Here is a 25,509-nt window from a genome sequence, read left to right as displayed (position 1 = left end):
TTTGTATCTTTGGTGACAACCGATTTTGCAACAGTCGAGCGAGAGCATCTCTTAGGGTAAGAGAACCGTTTTTTTCTTACATTGCTGTAGTTTTGTAATGGCGGCTACATCAGGTTCGAGAGTCAAACGCGACCATCAATCAACCAAGTGTTTGCAAACCGACTAATAATCTGGGATAGTGAGTGTATGTCACCCAAAACTCAACTACAACGGCTCCAGATTGTGCAATAATGGCAGTGACATGCATCACTCTATCAGCGTATACCTCTCCAGTGCGATATCTTAGTGGCAATCAATCAACAAATCTCACCAAAAAACAAAAAAAAAAAACCTGCCAAAGAGTCAACACCAAATTTAACTCTCGTCCATTCGTTTTTTTTTTTATTCTTCCCTTCTCACAATAGAGCCAGACGGTATCCCAGCAAGCAAGCAGAGAGAGAGAGAAGGGAAGCAGTGGAGCTACCTTAAAATCCGTAATAGAACAACGCAGATTCTAGTTCACACACAAAGACAAAGATGCAGCACTTCAAAACGTAAGCCAAACCCCCACTGTAATACCCTCCTTCCAGAGTTCTGGGTCCTGCCTGAAGTCTTTGCCGTAGCCGTTTTTGGAGTCCCTTAGGATTAGTTGGGAATTGCTTGTGTCTTTGCTTTTGACACTTCGAGTCTTGCGTGGGAGCTTAAGGTTCAGCTTATTCTGACATCTGCTTCAAACATTCGGATAATCAAAATCGACGTAGGTTTTACTAGGTCTGATAGAAGTGCAGACATCGTCAAGGATTACAAAAAAAAAAAGCTAAACTACATCAACAATCTCTCGATCGTGCTCTTTATCTTGCGTCTGAACCCTTGCGGGGATCACACGAAATCCCTCCCCAGTATACGCCTCCTGCTGCTGCTGGTACATATTTCGGCGTTGAGTCAACGTTTCATAGTACATTGCACAATTTCTCCCCCGTCCCTTCCGTCCGCTTCCTTCCCCTGTAGCCAGTCTGCAATCTGAGTCCCCTCCCCGCCCAAAAGCCACCTGAGCAAAAAACTTGGGAGCGTCCAACATTGGATTCGCGTGGCGTCTCGTGTTGAGGCGCGGCCAAAAAGGAACCGGCACACAGGCACACACACACACGACATTTACATTCGCGCCCGCGTGCACAGCCTACAAATCCCGAAAATGAAGTAGAGAAGAAGAAAAAAAAACATAGAAGAAATATTTCAAAAAAACCAGGCACGTAAAGCCTAAGCAGGTCTCCTGCATTGCAGTGAGCACACAACGACACATCAAGCGGGCGGATGGGGGGAGGGGTTCGGGCTTGGTTTAGCCTCACTGTCAAAGCCGGTAACGTGCCCGTGTGTTTGCGGTGGTGGTGGAGAAAGAAGAAGAAGAAGCAGAAGAAGAAGAAAAAGAAAACGTGCGCGCAATACCCGTTTCGAAATTACGCCAATGGGGGCGCATATGGGTTGACTCCGGCGACACAGGCGCCCGTGCTCCTTTTTGCCCGTTCGTTGTGCGTCGCCTCGTGGTTTCGGTGTGTGGCAGAAGAGGAAATGGTGGAGCGAGAGCGAGAGCGAGAAAGAGAAAGATACAGAGGGAGGCTTTAATGGTAACCATCAACATCATCATCATCATCAGCTGCAGTTTTTCGATCGCGGGTAGGCAAATCGCACGGAAATGCATCCAAATGGCCCAACATGGCGGTTGATAATGGTTTGATAATGGTGGAAGTTGGACGGTTGGAGCAAATGGCGGCCAAAGTTGTGCCTGGAACGAATGTAGCGGGGAGGGCAGGCAGGTGGCTTTTCAAATGGAATTCTCCCCAGCCCAGCGTGGCGCCCTCGCCGCCGAAACGGATAAGGCACTTTCCGACACTTGCCGCTCACCGTTGGACAGCTCAATTCCGACGAATGCGGAAAGAAAGTGATTTTCTTCAGCACACGAGGCACGCTGATGATGGTTGGAGTCGTCCGGGAGTTTGTTGATCTCGCTACTGCTGGTGCTCAGAGCTGTTGGCACCTCTGGGCCCCGAACAACTCGGCTACGGCCACGTGAAGACACGGTCAAACCCAAGAGCGGGTGATCGGAGATTGCAGGATCTATTGGGTTGGTGAGCAGACTGGTACGGACAACCTATCAAGCCTTGCCAGACGAAGCGATGCTAGTGCGGAAAGGGGGGAAGGGAAAGCTTGCGGACGGTGTGGGGTCTAATCATATGTAAGTAGATTTAGGTTAGAGCACGCCAAAGTGTCGTGTATAATGGGCGACAAATGCTACCGGGGATATCGCAATCGTAGCGGGGTGTTCTCATGCAGTACGTTCACGTCCTAACCTGCGAAAAAAAGAAAGCATTTTTTGTTGCTGCTGGTTGTCGACTCACACGAACCTTTTCCGAGGAAGGGGTGGAAGCCGCACTAAACTGTTGGTGTCCCCGTTTCAACTCCCACGTACAGTCAGTGTTTCCTAATAGCCACGTGAGAGACCCTCGCCCATAGCAGAGCGTTTTCCAGTAGTAGTAGTAGTAGCAGCACTAACGGTATCGTAAGCTCGCTACATTGTCGCTTTCTCCAAAGTTCTGAAGCTCTGAGCAGCTGGGGGGAGTTAGAATGTGAGTCTCGCGCGTCACGCCATAACCAATCACCGTGACGAAGCTGAACTGTCCACCACAGTCGTAATGGATGCCAGCGCCAAGGACGACCGGTCGTCGGAATTTGGTTCGGGGTTTTGGGGGTGACGCGAGACGCTCGGACTCGCAAGGGGTAAACGTGATCACACACACACACACACTCGATGCTCGATCAGAATGGTTTGCTGTACAGATGCGGAACTCTTCGCACCACTCCAATTCCAAGGCCGACTCCTTCAACTGTGACAGGACCTCAAGTTCACTCGGCGCAATTTCCGCCATTTTTCCCTCGTTACACTCTCTCAATCACATTTCACTCTTTTTTTTTTTTTTTTGAACGTGCGGCTTCGGGCGGCTTTTGCAGGCTAACGTTGACGGCGTTGCTGTTGGTGGCGCTGCTGGCCGCCGGCATCCGGGCGTCACCGCAGGGCGACGATTCGGCGAAGGCGAATCGGAACAGTCTGCTGCTCCGGCGTGGTAACGTTGGGCGACCGCTAGGTCGTACGACACCGACCACCACCACCACCACCACACCATCGTCCGCGGACTACGCCGAGGTAGGTGTTTGCTAGCTGATGCGATTCTTTCGATCTTTAGATACCACCGCTTAACCGCTTCCCCCGTGTTTGCGTTGCGCATTGACAGGACGAGTACGCAGATAACTACGACGAGGGTAAGGGCGAGGATGGTGGCGACGACGGTGGGGAGGAGGGTCCCGCAGGTGGCAAGCAGCCCACCACTACCACCACCACGACGGAGGCACCGAAAAAGATACGCCCGAGCATTCGCCCATTCCGCAGCAACGATGATCTGCTGACAGCGCTGAAGAAGCGGCGCCAGGAGTCGAAGAACAGCAAACCTGCTGCCGGTAAGTAGTCGGTTAGTGGTGCGTTAGTGGTTCGAATCGCAGCTGCTTAGCATGCGCACGTACTCGTGTGCCCGGGTCAGGTGGTGGCGAGTGAAAGCGACTAAGCTTGCCACTACTTTCGGTGCTCTCGGTGTACCACACGCTTGTAGTTTGCTGTGTGCGCGCGCGCGCACACAGGATGAGGTAATGGGTAAATCCAATGTTCAAATCCTTCCTTGCATATTGGGGTGTGGTGTTGAACGAGTTCCTTTCAGTTGGGCAGCTAGAGCGAGAGCAAAGCTCGCCGAAGGGGTTTTTTTGCTCCGGGTGGCCACTCTTGCACAACACAAAAAACCCCAACCGGTTGAGGGGTCCGGGGTTCGATTCTGGTCCTTTCGTCCTTCACCTCTTCCATTGCGAACTCCCCTTCGCCATCCAACTTCTGCCCTCCTTCCCATGCTTTCATGGTCCTTCACTACGGTTGGCGTGTTCGTGTTCGAACTCGATTCGATTCATTGATGATAACTGTCACGCTCGGCGCTGGTGCGGAGAGACCGCAATCTTTCCGTTCCAATGTTGTTGGAGGACCAGGACCCCCAGGACGGGTGAGTAATGCGAGAGACGAGCGAGCGCGAGGAACTGGCTTGGTTGGGCTACCGACAAAAACCGGTTCCCTCGTACCGCGTACATGCAGCGTGGAGCTCTGGTAGCGTTAACACCCTGCTTGCCCTGGGTCTCTGCTCCGGTATCTGCGCCTCCGTACACAGCAGCTCTCTTAGCCGTCCATTTTTGTTGTTGTTGTTGTTGGTCTCCATTTTCGAACGCTATGTTGCACTGTGTTGCTGTGTTTTAAGCGTCGCCGTCGACTTATTTCACAAGCCACAAACACCACGGCCCTTGCGTGTCTCAACGCAAGTCTCGCGCCCGCTCTCTCACTCTCCTTTAAATAGGTTTTTTTTTTCTGCACAATGCATTTCTGCATTCGTGTGTGTCGCTTTTTTTTATGTGTTCGTTGGTGATGATTTGTATTCGATTGCCGTATTTTATTTCTGGGTCGATCCATGCATGATCAAACCGATAAAGATTGGTGAGCGAACGGGTCAAAAATAACCTCAAAAAATTAAAAGAAAAGAAATAGACTCAACACGCCTCGCATACCTGTCACAGCTGGACCGGTAGATAGGTTCGCATGGTCAGTGCGATACCGACCCGTATCTGTATTTCTTGCTTTTTGAGTTGTATTAATATAATATAAGTTATTTTAAACCGTTTTCCCGTACACGCCCCGTACTAGATTCCTGTTCCTTGTCACACAACCGTGTCTGCTGGTTTATATTTGTTTTTTTGTTTCGCTAAATTCGTCTGTTTTGCCCACGAACTTGCTACGTCACGGGCGCACTGAGAGGGGAAATGAAAGTTAAAGAGGATTCCAGTATTTGTTGTATTTTTGGCATATTACTTGAATTCGCTTGTGTTTGTGTGTGTGCGCACCAGAAGCGCACATGATTCGTTGTTTGGAGATGTTTGTTGTTACTTGTTGACTAGAATGACATTTCACACTCACTTGCGCTTTCTCTCTCCTTCTCACGCGTGATTTGAATTCCTAAGCGATTGGTCGCTTAATATCTTCTAGCAGCTCAGTATCTTCATTTCCCATGTCAAGTAATACTGTTGCGGATCGTTATCAATTCTTATTCGGTAGTACACCTTAATTTAATCTTAATCTTATAAAACTTAATTCCTTCTCCGGCTAGGAACGTCAGTTCGAAAGAGTCTAAATTAGCGATTTAAATTTAAGTATCAATTTAAAACATAACTACACATACACCTCCATTTTCGGTGTCTCTTTCTTTCCCCCTCTCTGTCTCTTTATCACCCTATTCGCAGCACCGAAGGAGAAGGTGTACGATGACGAGGACGTACCCGCACCAGCCGCCCCAGCGAAAAGCGCGAAAGCTCCCGCAATCGGTAAAATTGCAGATAATGTAGTATTTTCCTTCTCGAAACGTAACCAAAACCAATAACCACACCACTTCCAATATCCCTGCCTCCCTTACCCCTCCCCGTACTCCTTGCGCTCTTGAAATATCCCTTGCTCCCTGGATGATCGGTTCCCGGCTGTCTGTTTTTGCCCTGTTCCAATTTGGCACGGTTTTGTAATCGTAAACGGTCTCCATTTTGTTCTGTGTTGCTGTTAAGGTTTGAGCATCTAACGCCCCTGTATATGCACATACACACGCGTGGTGTGTGTGAGTGTGTGGGGCTTTTTTTTCTCTCTTTTTCTCATCTCTAAAATGCCTTGTTTTCCTTAGTAAGCCGGGACCCATTTTCCTAATCCTCTCCATGAAAACCTTCAAGACACGAGCATGTGGTTAAATAATTTGATTAGGAACAAACCACGAGCACACACAAATACACCCACACGTACCATCTTACAACTCGCGCACACACACACACACACATACGCTTCATAATCAACTTTTTAACACACCCACATACATACCATTCACATTCGCGTCCTTTTTGTTTGTTTGTTTGTTTATATTAATTGTTCTGATCAATGTACGTCTTAGTCCCCTAATAAAAAGTTATTACTGTGTAACTGAAAAAAACAAGATATTACTGGACTTCTTCTTTTAATGGTTCGAATGCTTACATACACCCACACATACACGCACACACACACTCACATCCAAGCTTATACACGCACACGACCACAAACACACGATGAAGAGACCCTGTAACAGTATCTCATATCTCACTGATTGCCGCCATCTTGATTTTGTTTGAGATTTGTGCTGGTAATAGGCAGAGTAGTAGTGTTTTGGTATTTGGTGCCCGATATTTCTGCTAGCTTACATACTACTGAGTAAATTCTTACCACCTTCTCACATCGAAGTTATGCAGAAAGTCATGTCATAGGCTAGTTGTTGCCTTCCGTTAGTTATACCCGTAGTACGCGTCTGCGTTTTGACAGCGCAGTCGAAACGACTTAGGATGAGTACTGTAATACTCCTACACTTAGGCCGTACCCTAGATAACTCTCTCTCTCTCTGTCTCTCGCTCTGTCGTTTTTTTGCATATTCCTTCTCTCCTATGTCTTCCCCTATTACCTATTTACCACATTGAAACGACTACTAACGTACAAACGAAAACCTGTATCTCACTGGTTAGTAAAGGGCAGTTGATAACCGGCAATCAAATACTTGGATACTACCGGCTACTAAGCGGTTATTGCAAATCCAAACAAAGGCTACATGTGTATGCTTGCATCGTTGTATCTTCCCTCTTCTTCACTTCAACAAAAAAAAACCCCACAATCTCTCTGCCTTTCTTCATCTTCTCTCTCTCTCTCTCTCTCTCTCTCTCTGTCGTGTTTCTCTCTCTCTGCCTCTTTCTCTCTCTCTCTCTCTCTGTTTCTTTCCGTTTTTCTCTTCCATCTCTCTATCTGTCTGTTCCGTCTCTTCCGCAGTTCCGAGCAAACGGCGGTTCGGTAGTGGTGCGGCACGCAAGGACGACCACTCGGCGGACGCATCCAGCAACGATGGTCACGACGGTGGTAGTGACGGTGGTAGCAGCAGCAACAGCAATGGAGCCAAGTCCCTAATCGGACGCTTGGGGCGATCGCGGTTCGCACTGAAGCAGTGAACCACCAGCCCTCGATGGGCATCTCCACCATAATCCTGATGCAGGATGCGAGGGAGAAGACCCAACTGGGAAGGTGGTTGGGGAGAGCGGAGTGGGGGGAGGGGGGGGGGGGGAGGAGGAGATGAGGAAGAGGAGGCAACCCAGAACCAGCCAGCCAGCATTTTGGAGCAGTGAATGGGGAAGGAGAAAGAGAGAAGCAGTGAGATAAACTGTGTGAGAGAGAGAGAGAGAGATAACAAGAGAGATAGAGAGACAGAAAGAAAGATCGCTTTGACAGGGATTGTTGGATCCATTTTGCCACTTTCTCCGATACTGTGTAGTACACTCCAAAATCCAGACATCCACTACTACGGTTCAATCTTTCGGTCTACAAAGATGTGTGCGTGTTTATGTGTGTGTGTGTGTGTTGTTTGTGGTGTGACTGAGCTTTACTGTCTCATACACACATACACACATACACATACAAACATCACACCGCCTGTCAAATCGCTCTGCGTTACGTTTAGCTATTGTTATATGTAGTAAAACAATACATACACACACATCCACACAAACACACCATCACGCACACACACACACACAGGACACAGGACACAAAGACTTTTATTTACTCGTTGGAGCAAATAAAATGCGTGACAATGTGCACGCCCGTTTTCAATGCTTGTGTGAACGTGCGTGTGTGAACTTTCGTAGATGTGTGTGTGTCGTCTCTCCCCCTTCCTTATTTTTCATCCATCCTCCTGCACCGCATCCCTCCCTCCCCCTTCACACCCACACACTGTCAACAAAGGATGACAAGAGCAAAACAAAAACAAGGCGTGAAACAGTGCACACGATGGAAGAGTGTTGGGGGGGGGGGGGGGGGGAGGTGAGGAGGGAGAAGGGCGTCTGTGGGGCGAGGAGTGGTGGAGAAGGAAATGGAGGACTAAGAGAGTACACAAATGACAAAAAAAAGGCCACCATGTCTATATAATATAATATATCTGTGTATAAATGTATGTATATCATAGATGCATCAGTATTGGTTTTTGTTGATTGTTTGCTGTCAAATTGCTGTGTTGCGTCCATACTTGCGTACTTTTGTTTGTTGCTTTGCTTTGTTATTACCTGTTTTTTTTGTTTTTTTTTGTTTTTGCTAGTTTGGTTGTGTCGTGATGTGTGAGCAAAATTAATTATGTTTTCGTTTTATTATTTCCTTTTGAGTTTTCCTTTGTTTTTCGTTTTGTTTCTTTAGTATGCTAATTACTTAGTGTTAGCTGTTTTCTTTGACGTTTCGATTGTTTTCTCTAAAAACTTTCCTTATTTTTTTTTCGTTTACTTCCCATGTTGTGGAGCACTTGTTTCCACTTCTGTGGGTTTTTTTTTCTGTTACACTTGTTTGCTTGTGTGTTTATGTGTTTTTGTTTTGTTTTGTTTTCCTAGCCCATTTCCTCTTAAACCCGTTTGTGTGCCATTGTGGTTTTGTTCTATTATAAGTAGTTTCACTATTATTAATTATTTAGTCTTTTGCATTACGAGAGCTTAAAGTACATGAAAAGCGATAGAAAAGACGCTTGTGTGTGTGTTTGTTTGCTTTGTTTCAATAAGGTGAGGTATAGTTTTTTTTTCAATGAACAGGACTGTAGATAGTAACGTACGGTTACCGGGGTTTTTGTTTATCCAGTTTGTTTTTTTTTTGTTTCGCTCTGCTTCGTATCGTCCCTTCACATTTCTTCTAGCGATTTGCTGTCCGAAGCGTTTATGCCAATTTTGCCCATCTCCAGTTTCTTCATTTTAGCTCTGTACACTCACTCACTCTGATCCTGCCCGTACGTGCAGGAAGCTGTTCTATAGACAGCTCTGACATTTGTTTTGCACTAAAATAAATCAAACAACAGAAAAACGAAACGAAGAAGAGAAATGCAGATGCTCCAGCAGGAGGACAGTCTTACTACCCGGGCGTGTCTGTGTTGCGATGTTTTGTCCCGAAATTCGACAGATTTCGGGCAGAGTCACTGTGGCAGAATAGAAACCTCCGACCCGGACGCGATTTTCTCACGAGCTATCGCGTTCGTATATTAGGCACTTGAAAAGTTTGTTCATCGCATAACGCGATCCTACTAGCGAGCAAAGATGGCGGATAGGTATTCGATTCTTCGTTTGTGTTCGTTTTTTTTTTTTTGGCGGAAGAAATGTAGGAATGAAAGTATGCACGCTGGCGCCACAACTACTCGTCCGGACAAGGTGCAAAGGAATGTATTAGGCGTGCAAAACATTAACCGAATGTAACAACCATGGAACGTAGCGTGCGTGAGAACTATACATATAACACAAAAACATACCACAACTCCGGCACTACTCACAACTCACCCAGCCTTGCTAAAACACTCATAGTCACATCAAGAAACGTAAAGTAAAAAAGGTAGGCAGATGATGGCGCTGGACGCCATTTTGATTGTGTGGCGAGGTCCTGCGCCTTCAATGCAATTCTAACGAAAAACTCTATTATACTAGCGTACAGTGGAAGCATTCTAGGCGCATCTGCTTCCGGGACGGTTCCCGAACAACGCGTAGCAGTTGTGTCGAGGATGTGTATGTGTGTGTGTACAATTTAACAAACTTAGCCTCCTAACTAGTGCTAAGGTTGGTGCACACGCTGCACGATGTCCCGTGGTGTCGTACGACTTAAAGATTAGGCTTAAAAAGTGGATAACAGTTACGAACGTTCCTATACCGGCCAACAGCCGGAAAAATCCGATTTAAGTAAGTAAGCAAATCATAACCTCAAACTCACTACTAGCTCATTAAACCCTATACGATAATATCGAGAGAAATGTTTGGGTGTGTGTATGCACACGCGCGCGCGCCTGTGTGTGTGTGTGTGTGTGTGTGTGTGTGTGTGTGTGTGTGTAAATTTATCTAAAATCAACCCTTAACGACGGACAGAGATTAAGCGGTTCGAGATTTCGAGGTTTGCTTTCGAGTAAAACACAACATCAGATCGTTCCGATTCGGTTCGGTGCACTGTGTGAGATTTAGGCCTTCACAAACCGGCAGAACCGTCCACGCATCCACCGGTACGCCTTGCCACGGAAGTCATGAAACAGCAGGGAGGGTTGATGGGCGTGACCGTACGATTTGCCGCCGCCCGCACTACCCGTACTCCCGGCACAGTACTCGGACGCGAGCCGGGAGATGGATGGGGCTGCAGTGGAGGTCGCTGGCTCATCTGCGGGCGGTGTTGACGACTCCTGGATGAAGGGTAGCGAGGGCAGCCGTCCCCCGGTTGGGCCGTCGGTGGCGACGGGTCATGGACCACCGCCAGTGCTGCCAGCCGTCACAGCCCATCGTGCATCGTCCGACTCGTGCGTTAAGTAGCGTAGGCCAACCTGCGATTCGAGCGCGCGCAGATCGTTCCAAGTTTGCAGATCCTGGAGCCAGCAGTGCAGCAAGCTCTTGTCGACGGTGAATCGTTTGCGCTGCTTCACTTGCAGCAGGTTGTTGATCAGATCGATCGCTGTAAGTCATTCAGACAGTCAGAATAGAAATTGAGGACCGATGAAGAAATGGCTAACAAGACGTACCATCGGAGGAGATCTCCTTCCACGGGTTGGGCGGGTACATGAAGGCGGCGTTCTGTATCTGATCGTTAATATCCTCATCCTCGTTGAAGGGGAAGGTACCGCTGAGGCTAACGTAGATGATAACTCCCACGCTCCACATGTCCAGCGATCGGTTGTAGCCTTTGTTGCGCAGTACTTCTGGTGCTATTTTAATAGAAACGGAGAACTAAAGGACCGTTCTTCCAAGTTTACTCTGCGCACTATACATACCCAAGTAAGCAGGCGTACCGACGACCGAACGACGGAAAGATTTCTCCCCGATGATGCGAGCGAATCCGAAATCGCACAACTTCACCTGCGGAAACTCGTTATCCGACGACAACAGCACGTTCTCCGGTTTTAGGTCACAATGTACGATGTTACGGCTGTGCAGGTACTTGAGCGCCACGAGAATCTGAAGCAGAAAAAGAAATGGAAAATCTATCAGAAAACGAGTCAGAAGTGATCTGCCTGTTGGGGCGACGTACCTGCGTGATAAGAAACTTTGTAACGCGCTCGTTCAGCCGACCGTTCTGATGCGACAGTATCATCTCCAGCATGTCACCCTTCAGCTTCTCCATCACGACGAAGATTCGCTCCGGTGTTTCAAACATGCGCTCTAGATTGACAACGCCCGCATGGGACAGGTTCTGCAGTATCGCGACCTCATTCTTTAGCTGCGCCTCTTGCTTGGTTGGGAAGCGCAGCTTATCGATCACCTTGATCGCAACGGCCCGGTGCGTCTTCCGATGCACACCCCCGTACACGATCCCGAACTGTCCCGAACCGAGCACCTCGTCCGGGAAGATTTGATACAGCTGGCTCATGTCGGTAACGCGCTCCTCCGGTTCGCTAGGGCCACCACCCGTACCGTGCGCCTCTGTACGACCGGATCCCGTCTGTACCGGCATCAGTGCCTGTCGGATCGCTGTTTCCCAGCTTTTGGCGAGATAGGCACCGACACCGCTGTCCGGTGGTGGTAACGACAGTACGGGTTCCGTGTGATGCTTCATGTTGTACAGTGGGTCCTGCCCGACGTAGTAGTCAACCGTTGCCGTACGTATCTCGAAGCAGTGCAACACCTCGCCCTGCAGTGTCCGGGCCGCCTCCACCGCCACGATCTCGTTTAGCGGTATCTCCTTGTAGTACTTGCTGCCCTGATCCGACACAAACAGCGTGATTGCCTTCGAGTCGAGCCGCCAGTAGTGACGTTTAATCGTTTTCTCCTTGCTGGTGAAGTGCACCAGCCAGCCCTCTTTCATCGCGCGCCCGTCCCGACGCTTCGTATGCTTCACCGACTGTACGATACGCATCAGTGGAATGTTTGCGCTCGGTGAGGAGGACGAATTGCTCGACGATTGGCGCGATTGCTCACAGATCACTTCCAGCCGATTGTCGTCGGAATCGTCCAGCAGATGGTAGGCCGGGGCTGGCGCCGTATTGCCACCGTTCATCTTCCCCGGTGAACCTTCCCCACCGGATGGTGACTGCTTGCCAGTGCCTTCCTTTGCCGGTGTACTACACCCCGTTGCAGCGCCACCAACACCTCCGGACCGTCTAGTGGCCTGCCCGAACGGATTGTCATCGAAGTCACTCTCATCTTCCGGATCGTCCTTGTACAGCAGCTCACGATCGTTCGACAGGCTACGATCGTCGTGCGTATCGACCGGCTGCGTATTTTCACCCGTACAATCTTTCGGTACCTTTTCGATGCACTTCTTGTGCGCATTGTAGTGACAGTCGCGACACTGGACGCCCTGCTTGAACAGCCCCCGGAGCAGCTTCTTGCAGTACTGACACACGGTTGGGCGGGTGTAGGTGTGGATGGAGAAACTGTGCGGGATCTTGATCGGGTGCCCACCGACAGCTCCGCGGCTCGTCAGCGAGGGCGACCGACTTTGGCGTATGGTGGTGGACTGATGTACCAAACCGAAAAAAGGGAGGAAAATAGAAATAAAATTAGAAAAAAAAACCATTAGACTGCATTAGGACTGGGGAACTTCTTCACAAGAATTCCTCTTTCCATGAGCATTGTTAATGATTGCTTGCTGATGAGATCCTAGTAAATGATACAGATCTTAGCGTTGCAGTTGTTTGGATGTCTGTTTAGTCCTGAGCGACTTCATCGCTATTGTTTACCGGAGCCTATGGGCTGCTGGTCTGGATGACATCCGGGATTGTGGTCCCTTCAATCATTCGAGAGTAATGTTACAAGTGTTACAAGCGATAGCTTGATGAGATCATAATAAAAACTTCAACTTTACATGTCCACAATGCGATTTGTAGAATCCACAAAAGCTAGAATCCTCAATTTCTAGAAGTGTCTCAGCCTTGAGCAGCTTCATATTCTGTTGGTGTCTATCCTGACATTATGACATTTACATCCTGATATTGAAGATCAGCTTCAAAAATTCTTCCATTCTCGAGAGTTACCTGCGACGCCTTCCGGATCAGCTATATCAAGAGCTTCATCTTTACGCGTCAGACGTGTCTTCTTTATGCTATCGGGATTGCTTACTAGCTTCTAGTTTAATGAAATTTATCAACCCCAACGAAAAAGGAAATACTACTACAAACACAAAGGGAAACGAAAAAAAAGAACCAAAACAAAAAATGGCTACAATGAAAGTTTTTGCGGCGGAAGATGGCAAAAACATAAACTTAATTTTATTTTGTTCTGTTTTACGGGACAAACAATACTGCTGTTACATAGCGTACGCTCGACTTACTAGCGAAAAATAATAACTATCTATCCCGCAACCCCCACTAGCACACGCATACTGATGGTAGCCGTTTGAAAAACCTTAAGTGCACCCATTCGAACCATGCACGTGTTATTGTGATGTGAGTTTAGCAGTTAATAATAATTATAATAATAATCATAAGTGCGCCATTAAAATGTAAAAAAAAATGGACGGAATGAAATGTAATAAAGCGGGGTTGTCTTTTTTTTTTTTTTCGTTGCGCCCCCGTTGCCGATTTAAGCTGCCGTATCCGCAACTGCGTGCCAGCGCCATCAGTTCTTAATGTCATTCATAAGTTGCTGCATTTTTCTTACCAGCATTGTTCCGGCGCCGGCCGTTTCGTCCGACGCGAGCGAGTTGCTGGAACCGCCGGACGGGCTGCGCGCCGGCATGACCGCCGCCGTCATCGAGGACAGTAGCCCACCGCCGGCCGAACCGGACCGGCGGCCACTGCCGCTTGTGTTGCTACCGTTGCTGTGCTGCTGGTTCTGCTGCGACTGGGACTGCTGCAGCACACCGGTATGCTCGACCCGGCTGCAGTTGTTTGGCACTTTGATCGCACACCGCTTGTGATAGTTGAGCCCACACCCGTCACACTTCAGCCCCTGGCGTACCAGCCCGAACAGCATCTCGCCACAAAAGTCACAGAAGGTGGGCGCCTTGTAGGAGTGTACGTTGAGTGCGTGGGGCCGCACGAGCGGTATGTCCTCGTGCGCGAGCGGTACATTGTTCCGGTGCAGGGCTGGCCCAGTGTTTGCGGGCGGTAGTAGCGATTCTGTGTGCAAGAGCGTTCGACATAAACACGGTGAGTCATTCGGTTGCGTGAGTTGTACTGGGGAGGGGCATCTACTTACGGTTGGCAGTGAGCACGATCTCCACCAACGTTTCGTCGACAATGTCGGAGGCGGACGTCACCATCTGCAGCACGTTGTGCGATTCGTAATCGTGGCGGAAGAGCAGCAATCGTTCCGGGAGCCGATTTAAACCATTCTCCGGGATCTACGGGGTGGGCAAGAGGTGGCAAAAGAAAAAAAAAAGGGGTGTTAGGCATCCAGTTGTACGCGGATGACGGGTAATGCAAGACCTACCTTACTGTTGATGAAGTCACAGGCCAACTCTTTGAGTGTTTTGAGCGTGAGGGCGCTCGACTCGACCGTGGTGATGTCGCGCAGATTCCCAAACTGGAAGATGAAGGTAATGTCGTCACCGGCCATCTTGACAGGGGCGCTTTTTCGGGGGCTGGATTTACACGATTACTACACACTCACACTGTAGGCGCCCTGTTTGGTGCGAGAGAAATTGGAAGGGACCATCAATCAGCCTTTGGAGGACTAGCAGCAGAGGAGGCCCTCTGTGAATGGTAAATGAACACTAATGGAATGTTAACTACAGACAGAGCGACAGGCGGGCAGAGACTATATCGCAAACACCACCGACAACACCTGCCGACGACGCAATTGCATCTTCGCAATTTGCACAGCATCACGGTGCTCTCGCACAACCCGACCAAGGAAGGTTAGGGTGAATTATAATAATTTCCTCCCGTGTACCATTGCGTCTTTGTGTGTGTGTGTGTGTGCGCCTTGCGGTGTTTATACCATCGCCGCCAGTTGCTGGTTGTACCGAGTCGTTCAGGATGTATGAGTGTGAGGGCCTGCGCTATTGTTGTTGTGCTTGTGGGTTTTGCAGTTGATAAGATAGAAACTGACAGGTTGCTTGAAGTGCGGGCTTGTGTTGTTGGACGAAACGTGGTGCAGAGTGACGAAAAATTTTCCGCATTTTAATGAGAAAACTTTTCACTCGTTTTCTTTCAACCAAGAAGCTCACTCTCGCACACACCCGCACGCACGCACACGCACGTACACCGTCTGCGTGCGAATTATTGATAGATTGCTGGATTCGGGGGTGGTGGGGGGGGGGGATGTAGTGCTAGGGTGCTAGGGGTTCCTGGTGTAGTTTCTGTTGTTGTAGCATTAGCCATCTAACAGGGCGCCCGTTTTTAAGGTTGATTGGCGGATGGATCGGTTTTGCTAATTGCGCCATTGTTTGTGTGCGCACAGCTTCACCGCATTTAACGTCCTCCATTAGTAGTCTGGTAGGGAAGTTCCCACCATTTTTGTTTGTTTGTTTGTTAGCAAATGAACTGAAACTGAAACTGTTCCCACAAACGGATGCTGGAGAGTTCTATTGCAAGAATTCTGGTGAATGGAAGCCCTACCTTGCCCGGGAAGATCTGGCAGGTGCTTCGACTCGGTACGTCTGGAGCCTCCAACACCACACGGCGAACGGATGACGTTATGTGGATGGCGCGCAGATATTGGGAGGCACCTAACGGTGACTTTCGAAGATTACTACGACTACCTTTACCACCACCACCACAACCACTACCACCGTTTCCCGGGCAACGAAGATGAGGTAAGCGCGGTATCACCAACACTGTGCGAAGGTCGGGAAGACGTTGGTTGGTCCTGTCCGTCGACTGCGCCGTGCACCTCACCCAGAGCAACGGAGCAGCCATATATCTGTGTCTGGCCCCCACGCACCACGTACACCTACTCTCACCGTAAAAAAAAAACAAAACCCCGTGTACGCTGCAACTGCACTAGGTCACACACTCTCTAACTGGTGGTGTTTCACCGCAGTCCGCAGAATGTGCGACGTGCCCTTTTTTTTCTACGCGTCGCAAAAGGTACTGCCTTTCTGTGTCACTGAACTGCTTTCGTGATTGCTGTGAGCCCGAAAGCATAAGAGAAAGAAAGAACGAGAGGAAGAGAGAAAGAGAGAGCACATCCAGCGTAAAAGAGACAGAGAGAGAGAGAGAGAGCAAGAGAGCGAGAGCAAGGTACCGTAAAGGTGTGAGAGATTTTTTTTACCGTTTCAAATGGTTAGCATCGGTCTGCCAGGTACATCGCCCCAAAACTTCGTTCTAACGTAGAAGTGTGGGTGGTTGTATGTGTGTGCGAAGCAACCCCCTAAACGTCAATCGCTCCAGTGCGTTTTTGCGTATCGCTGTGCCACACACTTCCACCCCATCTAACCCACTTCGGGAGGCTCACTGATGCTGGATGCTGGATGACACTGAATCGGTTTGGTGCACCGGATAAAATTAACTACGCGTTAGCTCCTGAGTCGTCGTCTAGGAATTTGACGCACAAAAAAATTAAAGTAAAAAAACAAAACCGGAACGCGCTGTGTACGTGGAGTGATGTGCGTGATGGCTCCACGCTCCCGTACGTACGCCCAATGATCCAACAACCGACCCGGGTGGTTGGTGGAATGTTTTCGACCAAAGGTTGGCATACACATCTTACGTGTTGGAGTGTGTGTTGGGCATGAAACTTTCTCTTGCGGTTGGTGTGCGTGTTACGCATGCTTGAAGCCTTAACCACAACTCCGAGAGGGTGAAAGAAAAAATAGTGGCTAGCATTCTTCATTTCCAGTATTACTTGAGACATCTCTTGAATATAGAGACACAGATAATAGTCTCCGAGTCTCAAATACTCTTTAAGTAAATGGAAAAAAATCTTGTAACTATATTTCTTTGACGTTGTGAAAGTAGTTGATAATAATCTAATTCAAAAATTTGAAGTACATTCATGTAATAAAGGGTTTTTCTATCCAACTCACAGATGCACCTTTGCAATTGCTATCAAAACGTTCCAATTGCTTGGGGCTTTAGACACTTTAATGGAACGAGTTGTGCTTAATGTTAAAGGTTTTAAGTTGGATAGAAAAAAATCCTCTAACTATAATATTCATTTTCTGATTGATTCCTGAGATGGTGTCAGCAGCATCAATCTTTACACTGCTGTTAACCTGTCCAGTAAGCCAGTTGATGGCCGACGTGACTTAGTAGGTCGTTAAGCCAAGAAAATTATGGTTTCCAAAAAGAACTAGCGATTCTCATCACTAGTTCACGTCTGGATTGTGTTTAAGATGAAGTGAAATGGTTAAAAACCTTGCTAGAAGCAAGTCCACTATTACCAGACATTGTAAACCTATTGAAAACCTAAAACTTTAACCAACAGAGCTGTAAAACGCAGTCAGAAACTGCCTCCAGCTGAGCGAATTTCTTATCTTAACCGCTTGTTTCGCGTGTAGTCTAACCCTGCTTACGGCCATGGCTTACCGTACCCAAATTCCACACAAACACAACCAAGCGAACGGGCTGACATTTGCTCCGCTCCAGCAACGGCTGACGTTTCCAGTGCGTGACAGATGTGGCCGGTGCTGCCAGCAGTGCGTAATGTTGGCGCATTGCAGGGTTCGTCTGACGTGTATGCTGCCACGTGATTACCGGATTTCTTATGCGGAACTTTTTGGTAGTGATTTACTGCTGGTTTGGCGCTTGCTCCTGGTGAAGATTGTACACCGAAATTAGAGAAGAAAATGCTATCCATTTTTTCAAAGGAATTCTACAAAACATAAGTACGCGATTTGGTATGTTTGAGTCGTTGGAAAAGCAGATTTTAATCATGTAATAAGAAATGTAACGTCCACTGTAACAAGCCGGATAAACCCTTTTATTGCTAGCACGAAGCTGTTTAACGGTCAATTTAAAAAAAATGACAATTCCAGTGTTGTCTGCTTTGATTGCTTTGAAAAAAACGCATCTGTATTATCACTGTTGAATACGAATTAGTTGAATTTAAGCATCAATTTCATCTTTATAAAGCCTTCTTAATGTCACCTGTTGTAAGCAGAGGTGAGGTGGCATTAGCATAAATTTAGGCGCTTGGTGAAAAATATTTCCACAACGTCTAGGAGTGAGATTTGGTCACACTATCCCTTGCTAACGGTCGAATGTTCATGACACGCTAAATTGACGCCCCACCGCAGCTCACAAAACTAATAACGTGATGTAATAGTTTGTAACAAAACATCACCGTACACGAACCACACTCATTACCGTTTTCCTTGGGACGGTGGCTGTGGGATTGTTTCATTTCGCCAACCAAAACCCGAAGCAGACACGCCTATTCCACACGGAAATAGCATTCTCGAATTGCATGTTCAACCCCTTTTTCGACGCTCAAGCGACTGCGATGAACGGGTTTAATATATATGCTAATGGCGTTTAATTCTTGGCATTCTTGGCGGTAAGTTTCCGACACTCCAACTTTTGCTTTAGTTGAGCGTAAGGTTCCGGAAGATGTTGTACCAAGATCAAAGGTTTGGCTTTGCAAATCGATATCGATTCTTGTTGAAGATGTGTGGCAATTAATCATCTCACCTGAAACTAACACTGATGTGGGTTTTGTTTAAGTTTTTTCTTCTTCGGTTTGGACTAGCGTTACAAGTACCTGTTGCCTTGTCTAGTTGTCCTGTTGCAATGCTTGTTTCCTAGTACGATAAATCTTTTAACATGCAAACATCGTTGTTGAAGAGTAAATCGGTTCTATGCAGCCACTTTTTCCCCATTGATCGTTCCACTTCAACCTCGCGTCACATGACTAATGCGTTTTGATTGATGTGCCGTGTCCCTAACCTCAATCATGGACGTTTGATTCGGATCTTTGATTTATTGTCACTTCTTTCACGGTCCAATCGCGGTTTTTTTCTCTCTCTCTCTCCCGCTTGTTGGTGGGTTTTTATTAAAGCAATCCGTCTTCTTGAGCCGAATATCTATAATATCTTTGGGGTGACATTTGATGACGATTTTGTTGGAGCTCGCCGTTGTTGCTGGAGGTCAGCTGAAGAGCCGCTATAATTTATAATTGCATCCAATCCATCAAAACGCGTGCTATTTTCCAGCATATGATTAATACGAATGTTCGAGGCTAAGGGATAAGGCCTACGAGGTTATTTTTTCCCCCAAAACACTTACTCTCCGTACTAGCCGATCTCGTCCGCTGTCAAAGAATGTTAGCATTCAAAAGGTATAAAACCAAATTTGCCAAATTAGAATGGTGAAATTGTATGTATATTGGTTTGCTATCGGTGTATGCTTACTAAGTTTCGCGGGCTTTGTCCTCTGCGGAACACAGCGGACCTACTGTATGCGCCAATGTTTCAGTAATTGGTGCAAACGAGCAAATGGCAAATTGAAGGAAAAGCAAATTCGGGAACACCGGGAAAACACGAAAAAACACACACAAAACGGAAACTATTACAATCCCGCTCACATGGTGGGTGTTTATTTGAGAAAGAATGGGGCAAATGTGTCCTATCGCCTTCACTGAAATGAAAGATTTCAACTAGCAGATAGCAGAACACCGACAGCCCAAAAACCCATCGCCGGGAAAGGTATCCAATCTGGTGCAGAAGTTGGGAAAATTGCACTTTTACTACTTGCCTACTCCTTCTGGCGTATCTGGTGGTTCCAAAACACCAGAAGCGTGGCTTGTTTTTTTGTTGCTGTTGTTAGCTCACACTCTCCTCTGTTCACCGGGTGTGTGTTTGTTGCTCCGTGTCTCTTTATTCAATGTCAACATTGTCAGGTATGCATCTGGTGGCCGAACGAACCCGGGTTCGGCCGAAATGCCGGAAATCTAATGAACCAGATTTCGTCGAACGCATCGAACATTTTTCGCCCCAACTCACCCAGCGATTTGGCACCGAATTGCCGTAAAAAGATGAAGCATTGGTGGCTAGCGTGGAGCCGCAACTCCTGCGCTGGCAAACAGTGGTGGAACCCGGATGTTGCCGGCTGCACTAATTGGTGATTGCCCTTCGCCCTCCTAATCAGGCACATCTCGTTTCTGCATCGGTGCTTTAATGATGTTTGGGTTTGCACTGGGTTTTCGTTTTTTTTTTTTGGGAAGAATTTTAACTGACAAAAAGCAGTAGAAGCAGGAAGGTGAAAAAGTTTTCGAGCGATAAAAAATGTATCTCTGTATAAAATTTTCAAAATTTGAAAATATCTTCTATCCAAACATTCAAAACAAAGCTCCGAGCCACTAAATTATACAATAAAAAAGTAGATTTGTACAGAAAAATGCATATATTATGGTCATTTTCTTATTTGGTAGTGTTTTTGCCTAACTTTAGGCGTTTTTGTTGATTTAAAATTTATTTTTTAAATCATTGCCTAAATATAGGCGTAATTACATAACACGTGATAAGCATCAACAAGTGATTGATTAAGCTCGACTATACATTACTACAATTTCAGCATTTAGGGTTCATCTATTTTATTTAGAAATAACTTTGGTGTGATGTTTTCTGTCACACTCTCTATTGGTGGGAACACATATCTTCAAAGTGCTGCATAATTTTCAGTTTAGCAAACAAAAATCATAACATTTTTAGAAAATGGTGTGTCGAAATCTTACCTAGCTTTATACGGTTTAAATGGTTGACGTCTTGTTCAATGTTTTGGAGTCAATTTTTGTGACACTATCGATTTAATTTGATCCGGTTTTTATTTGTTCAGATGTTTTCAAAGATAAACAAACATTCCACCCTGATAGTTTGGGGAAATTACATCCTAAATTAGTTTGCAAACTTTTAATAATGTTACACGCCTGAGATAAACATATTTTGAATTTTATCCTCGGAGATCTTTCACTTTCAAAGCTACTATCAATGTCGTATTAATCGTTAGTGTCGGTCAAATCGCAAGCTACATGCTGAGTAACAATTATTAGCCACAGTTCCTCATTTCTGCGCCTAAATGTATGCAATAAGTATGTGTTTTTTTATTTCAATAGCAATAGAGCTGCCAAATGTAATCTTTCCAAGTGATCCACTGTCAAAACTAGCTACGTACACTCACCGCTTTTCGCTCGGGTACACTGCATCCCATACAACGGACCGTTCCGTTTGTATTTGCTGCGTGTGCTTATCACTTTCCAGTCAATCTATCATTACAGTCGTCGACGCTATCTATTATGGAAACGGGGTTGCCCCATCTAGATGGATTAGATGTGATAATCCGTGTCATGTCTCTCGTGTGTGTGTGTGTATGCACGAGGTGTTTTCTGCAGATTCGAGAAAGAGAAAGAGAGAGAGAGAGCGAAAGAAAAAACTATCTTCAGCCACAACATCTTTACCAAGACACTGTTTCCTGTGAAAATAGGGTAAGAACAGAGTAGCAGACCGGGTGGCGAGCAAAAGGGATCAGTTTACTTCACTGTGTACGTACGTAGGACGTACCGTGGGTCCGTTCCGGTCGGAGGTCGGATAATCGTTATCTAAATATGCTCCTAAGCAGATTATGCTGCCGGTCGCAGAGTCCGGGTACCAGGGAAACTCGTAAGGGCGCAAGCCGTGTCCATCTTGCGACCTGCTTACTTATGTCGACGTACGCTTTTTTTGTTGTTACTTGCTCAGTTCGCGGCTACCATTTCGTGGATGTGTGCATACGTGTATGTGATTCGGTGAACTATTGCAGCATGTCAGATCGATTGGAAATGTTCGTGCCGCGGTAGATTCGACGTATCGTTGGAATGCTCGGGAGATTTTATTATAAATATTATATCTATCAATTCCCGTTGGTGGGGAATACGGAAGAAGCGTGCTGTGGCGAAAATGTAAGCTTCTTTTCTGGACGAAATAATACTTATTCTTAGTATTTCGAGCGTGTTCAATAAAGTGTTCGAAAACAAATTTTAACATTTTGGAGATTTAGTTGAATGTAACTGCGATATCATGTCATCATACTCGTAAATTAAGGCAAGAAAATGACCATATGACAAAAAGACTTTTTTTACATAATTAAATAAAAATTGATAGTTTTTAAAATTTTGTTTTTAATTTCTTTGGCCATAAAATTAAACGTAGGACTGCGTGCGTCTATTGCCTTTTGCATAAAACATTTTGTTTCTAGAATTGCATACATTTTGGCGCATTTACAAACTCTACATAACCTATAACCATTAAGCCTCATTTTTCTGACTAAAGCTAAGGCATCAAAGGGTTTGATGTTTGATGGACAATGTTTGATGTCAAAAATTCTTGACATCATTGATTGCATGATGCCAGTTAAATCATCATTTTTATCACATGTTAATGCTTAAAAACACCCCTAGCTCAAGCCTGGGTCGTTACAGTCGTCAATGCTGCACGCAATGTACTGTCCCTAAGACTTTTCTGCAAAATTGCGCTGGACAAGCTGGAATTGTTGGAAGAAAATTTGTGTTGAAAAAAAAAAAGAATTTTAAATTGTAGAGCCCCAGACTCCTGTGTATCACCTGCTCATTGACTTCAACGATGCACAGCGGGCTCGTGGAGGTGGAGACAAACCTGTCGGAGATGCAGCATACCGAGTTATTCTAGACGTGATCTACCCTCTAGCATACCAAGAAGTGGCAGACGTATACCACGTTAAAAAACAGTCACTTTGCCACTCTAATTGCATACCTCTCGGCGCGTAGCTATATTCATTTCAGTATTATGAATAAACGACAATCATAAAACACGCGCCAAGTATAGAAAATCGATCCCAAATCGTTCGTGCTAGTGTAAATTAATCCCTAATTTTGTCATAAAATGTCAAACGCATTACGATAAGTGAACAAGATTACATTCGGTCCACCAAAGCTTATCTTGCTCCAACTCGCATTCGCCCAACGCACGTGCTGCATTTTCGTGCTACTGCACACAAGCATTTCAAAGCATGAGTGTCAAAAGTGTGGCATTGGAATAAAAAAAACGAGCAATGATTGCCCAGATTTTACCCACCAAAAAGAAAACAGTGGAAAGGCGGGAAAATGCTACCAAGATTGGATTGCAAAATGATTGTAGCGAGATTTTGCGGCGGTGGTAAAACCAAGGTATGCATGCAAATGTATGTATATGCACGAAACATTGATGATGTTCGTTTTGATTGGCCCCCCGAATACGTTGGGCCCGCAATGGTTGGGGAAATGATTTTCGAAACCTTTGGCTTTTTGTGTGTGTGTGTGTGTGGGTAGTTCTTTACACCGAATGTCTGTCCCTTTGCGAAACGCGGCGAGTAGGGTCACCAGTGTTCGAAGCAATCGAAATTCATTCAACTACCGCCGGTTATACTCACCGACGCCGGTAACAGCTGTACCGAATGTTCCAATATTGTGAATAGGCGAAATTTTGCTTCATTGGAAAAACAGGTAAACTCGTGCCGGCCGGGGAGCCAATGTTTTAAACCGACACAGACGGAATTTATTTCACCCGGGTGAGAAAGTCATTCGGATGCGGTGGTGACGATGGGTGAGTGGGAAGAAGAAAGCAGGAGAAGAAAAGGGGAACCACTTGAGCTACGCAACGTTGGACCGAACACGCAGATTAAATCGCATGGAATCGATTGCCGGGACGGTTTCGGCCAGCATCACAGGTCAGGACGGATTGTCAAACAGGCGCCCGTTGTTCGCTGTTGTAACGCTGGTTAGTCTAGCTTCGGGCGCTGTACCGACTATTCCCCTCCCGATTCATACGCAAACGCGATCCGGATTGCATACATTCGGGGGCAGTGTGAGATCGTAAAGCACGCGTACGGGGGCTGAAGTTATGTAGCCGGGCCGGGTAAATCCGACGATATATTACCGAACTAATGTCCTAAGCTCTCTCCCGGGGGACGGGGGAGTAGCGACCGAGAAGGGGGGAAATTTGTAAGGAAAAGCACAGTTTCCACGCGCCGCACAATCGGAGCAAAACACAATCTAATGCAATGGAGCGAAAAAATAAATATTAAACCACCTTACCGGAATGAAGCGTTTGTGTCCCACGGTACGGACGCGATGCAATGTGGACATTTCGAACCTTCAATTGCTGGATGCTGGAACATATGTTTGTGTATGTGTGTGTGTGTGTGAGTGGGTTTTTCTCCTTTTCTTTTCCACACGATAATTTGACGGTGAGCCCGCCCTTCCTCGAGATCGAGGGGAGTGCACTAAATTGAATTAAATTTCCTTGCTCCAGCAATGGAAAAATGTGCGACGAACTGTCATCATTTTTGGGCACCCCGAGCCGAATGGTTGTGCCAGTAAGGTTACGAGCTAGGGGTGCTGATTTTCCCTCTGATTGCTATTGTGCAGTTGGGATTTTTCTGTTGCTTTCGCTCGCTGAAATGTGATATTACTTCCGGTTGTCTGGTTGGCCGAATGCGGCAAGGCACTTTCATTCGGCGAGCTTCCCCGATAGCGTTCTAATATCTTTACTGCTTTCGGTAAGACGGGGATGGATCGGGCGACGGTAATGAGGGCGCTATCCGGAAACCATAATCATAGATAGTGATGGCAGAAATGGTGGGTGCGTCAGGTTCGCCGTTGACGGTCTTGTTAGTCGACCTGGTGAGGAGGCTAAAAATGTCTTCGTAAGGAGAAGGCCTTAGTAGGATATAAGCTAGGCTGCATAAAACGAGAAAAAATCGAAAAATAATACTGATAGCATACTTTTGGGCTTTGAGATACTATGCCAGGCCAGGCAATCGAAATGCATCAAAGCAATTGATATTTTGCTTTGAAACTTTAGTTTTGTTTCGTTAAGCTATCCATAAAAAAATGTTTGCGTATTGGCGCACCAGGGTTCTTTATAATCGAGTTTCTCGAAACGCCTAAATTTATGCAGTTTGAAGCAAAAGAAGCGTATGGCAAACCATACAAATTCGTAGCATTTAAGGTAAAGCAAGTTTCTTTCCATTCCGAACAGTAAAAAGCGCCTAGAGGTATGCAATTAGTAGCAAAAATCTCCCAACAAGCTCTTTCTTGTTCAGATAGGCAACGGGGTTTAGCAGCATTTATTGATGATCACGGTGCTTCCACAATACTCACTCAACGTCCCCCCAAAAAAAAGCAATCGGATTGACGACTCTGAAAGGTTCCACGTTTTTATTGGATAGATTTTATTGGTTTTATGAGCTTTTTTTCGAGATGGGGGTCGGAAAGCATTGCTTTCTGTTGCATTATTGTTGCGGGTTATTGAAAGGCCTGGAAGAATTCCAAACATAATCTACGACGCACCGAAGCCAGCAGAAAAGATGGGATGACCGCACCCGGGTGGGGTAATCTCAGCAACATCGTTTAGCTTAACGCTTTGTATGCAAACAATAGGTGCTCGCTTGGTCGCTTTTGCACCCCGCACGAGCACGTGTACGCGACATTTTGGTGTGGCGTCAAAGGATGGTCGGAGCTGCTGGAGGAAGTTTGAGGGCC

General features: G+C 46.6%; 2 protein-coding genes across 2 annotated transcripts; one reads left to right on the top strand and one right to left on the bottom strand.

Annotated features, from left to right (window-relative positions):
- Positions 1 to 511: 511 nt before the first annotated feature.
- LOC126560163 (uncharacterized) lies at positions 512 to 7,163 on the top strand. Its single transcript, XM_050216295.1, has 5 exons — positions 512 to 533; positions 2,983 to 3,175; positions 3,264 to 3,486; positions 5,353 to 5,433; positions 6,938 to 7,163. The coding sequence occupies exons 1-5, from the start codon at positions 517 to 519 to the stop codon at positions 7,111 to 7,113; spliced, it is 690 nt and encodes a 229-aa protein (XP_050072252.1). The 5' UTR covers positions 512 to 516; the 3' UTR covers positions 7,114 to 7,163.
- A 3,096-nt stretch (positions 7,164 to 10,259) lies between these two features.
- LOC126568018 (serine/threonine-protein kinase D3) lies at positions 10,260 to 14,655 on the bottom strand. Its single transcript, XM_050224418.1, has 7 exons — positions 14,527 to 14,655; positions 14,293 to 14,437; positions 13,753 to 14,213; positions 11,183 to 12,610; positions 10,926 to 11,109; positions 10,677 to 10,859; positions 10,260 to 10,609 (listed from the first exon to the last, which is right to left on the bottom strand). The coding sequence occupies exons 1-7, from the start codon at positions 14,650 to 14,652 to the stop codon at positions 10,401 to 10,403; spliced, it is 2,736 nt and encodes a 911-aa protein (XP_050080375.1). The 5' UTR covers positions 14,653 to 14,655; the 3' UTR covers positions 10,260 to 10,400.
- Between the last annotated feature and the right edge of the window lie 10,854 nt (positions 14,656 to 25,509).

This window comes from Anopheles maculipalpis, chromosome X (genome assembly GCF_943734695.1).
Source record: "Anopheles maculipalpis chromosome X, idAnoMacuDA_375_x, whole genome shotgun sequence".
NCBI lineage: Eukaryota > Metazoa > Arthropoda > Insecta > Diptera > Culicidae > Anopheles > Anopheles maculipalpis.
The sequence above is the reverse complement of the archived record's forward strand: the minus strand, read 5'-3'. Positions and strand labels throughout refer to the sequence as shown.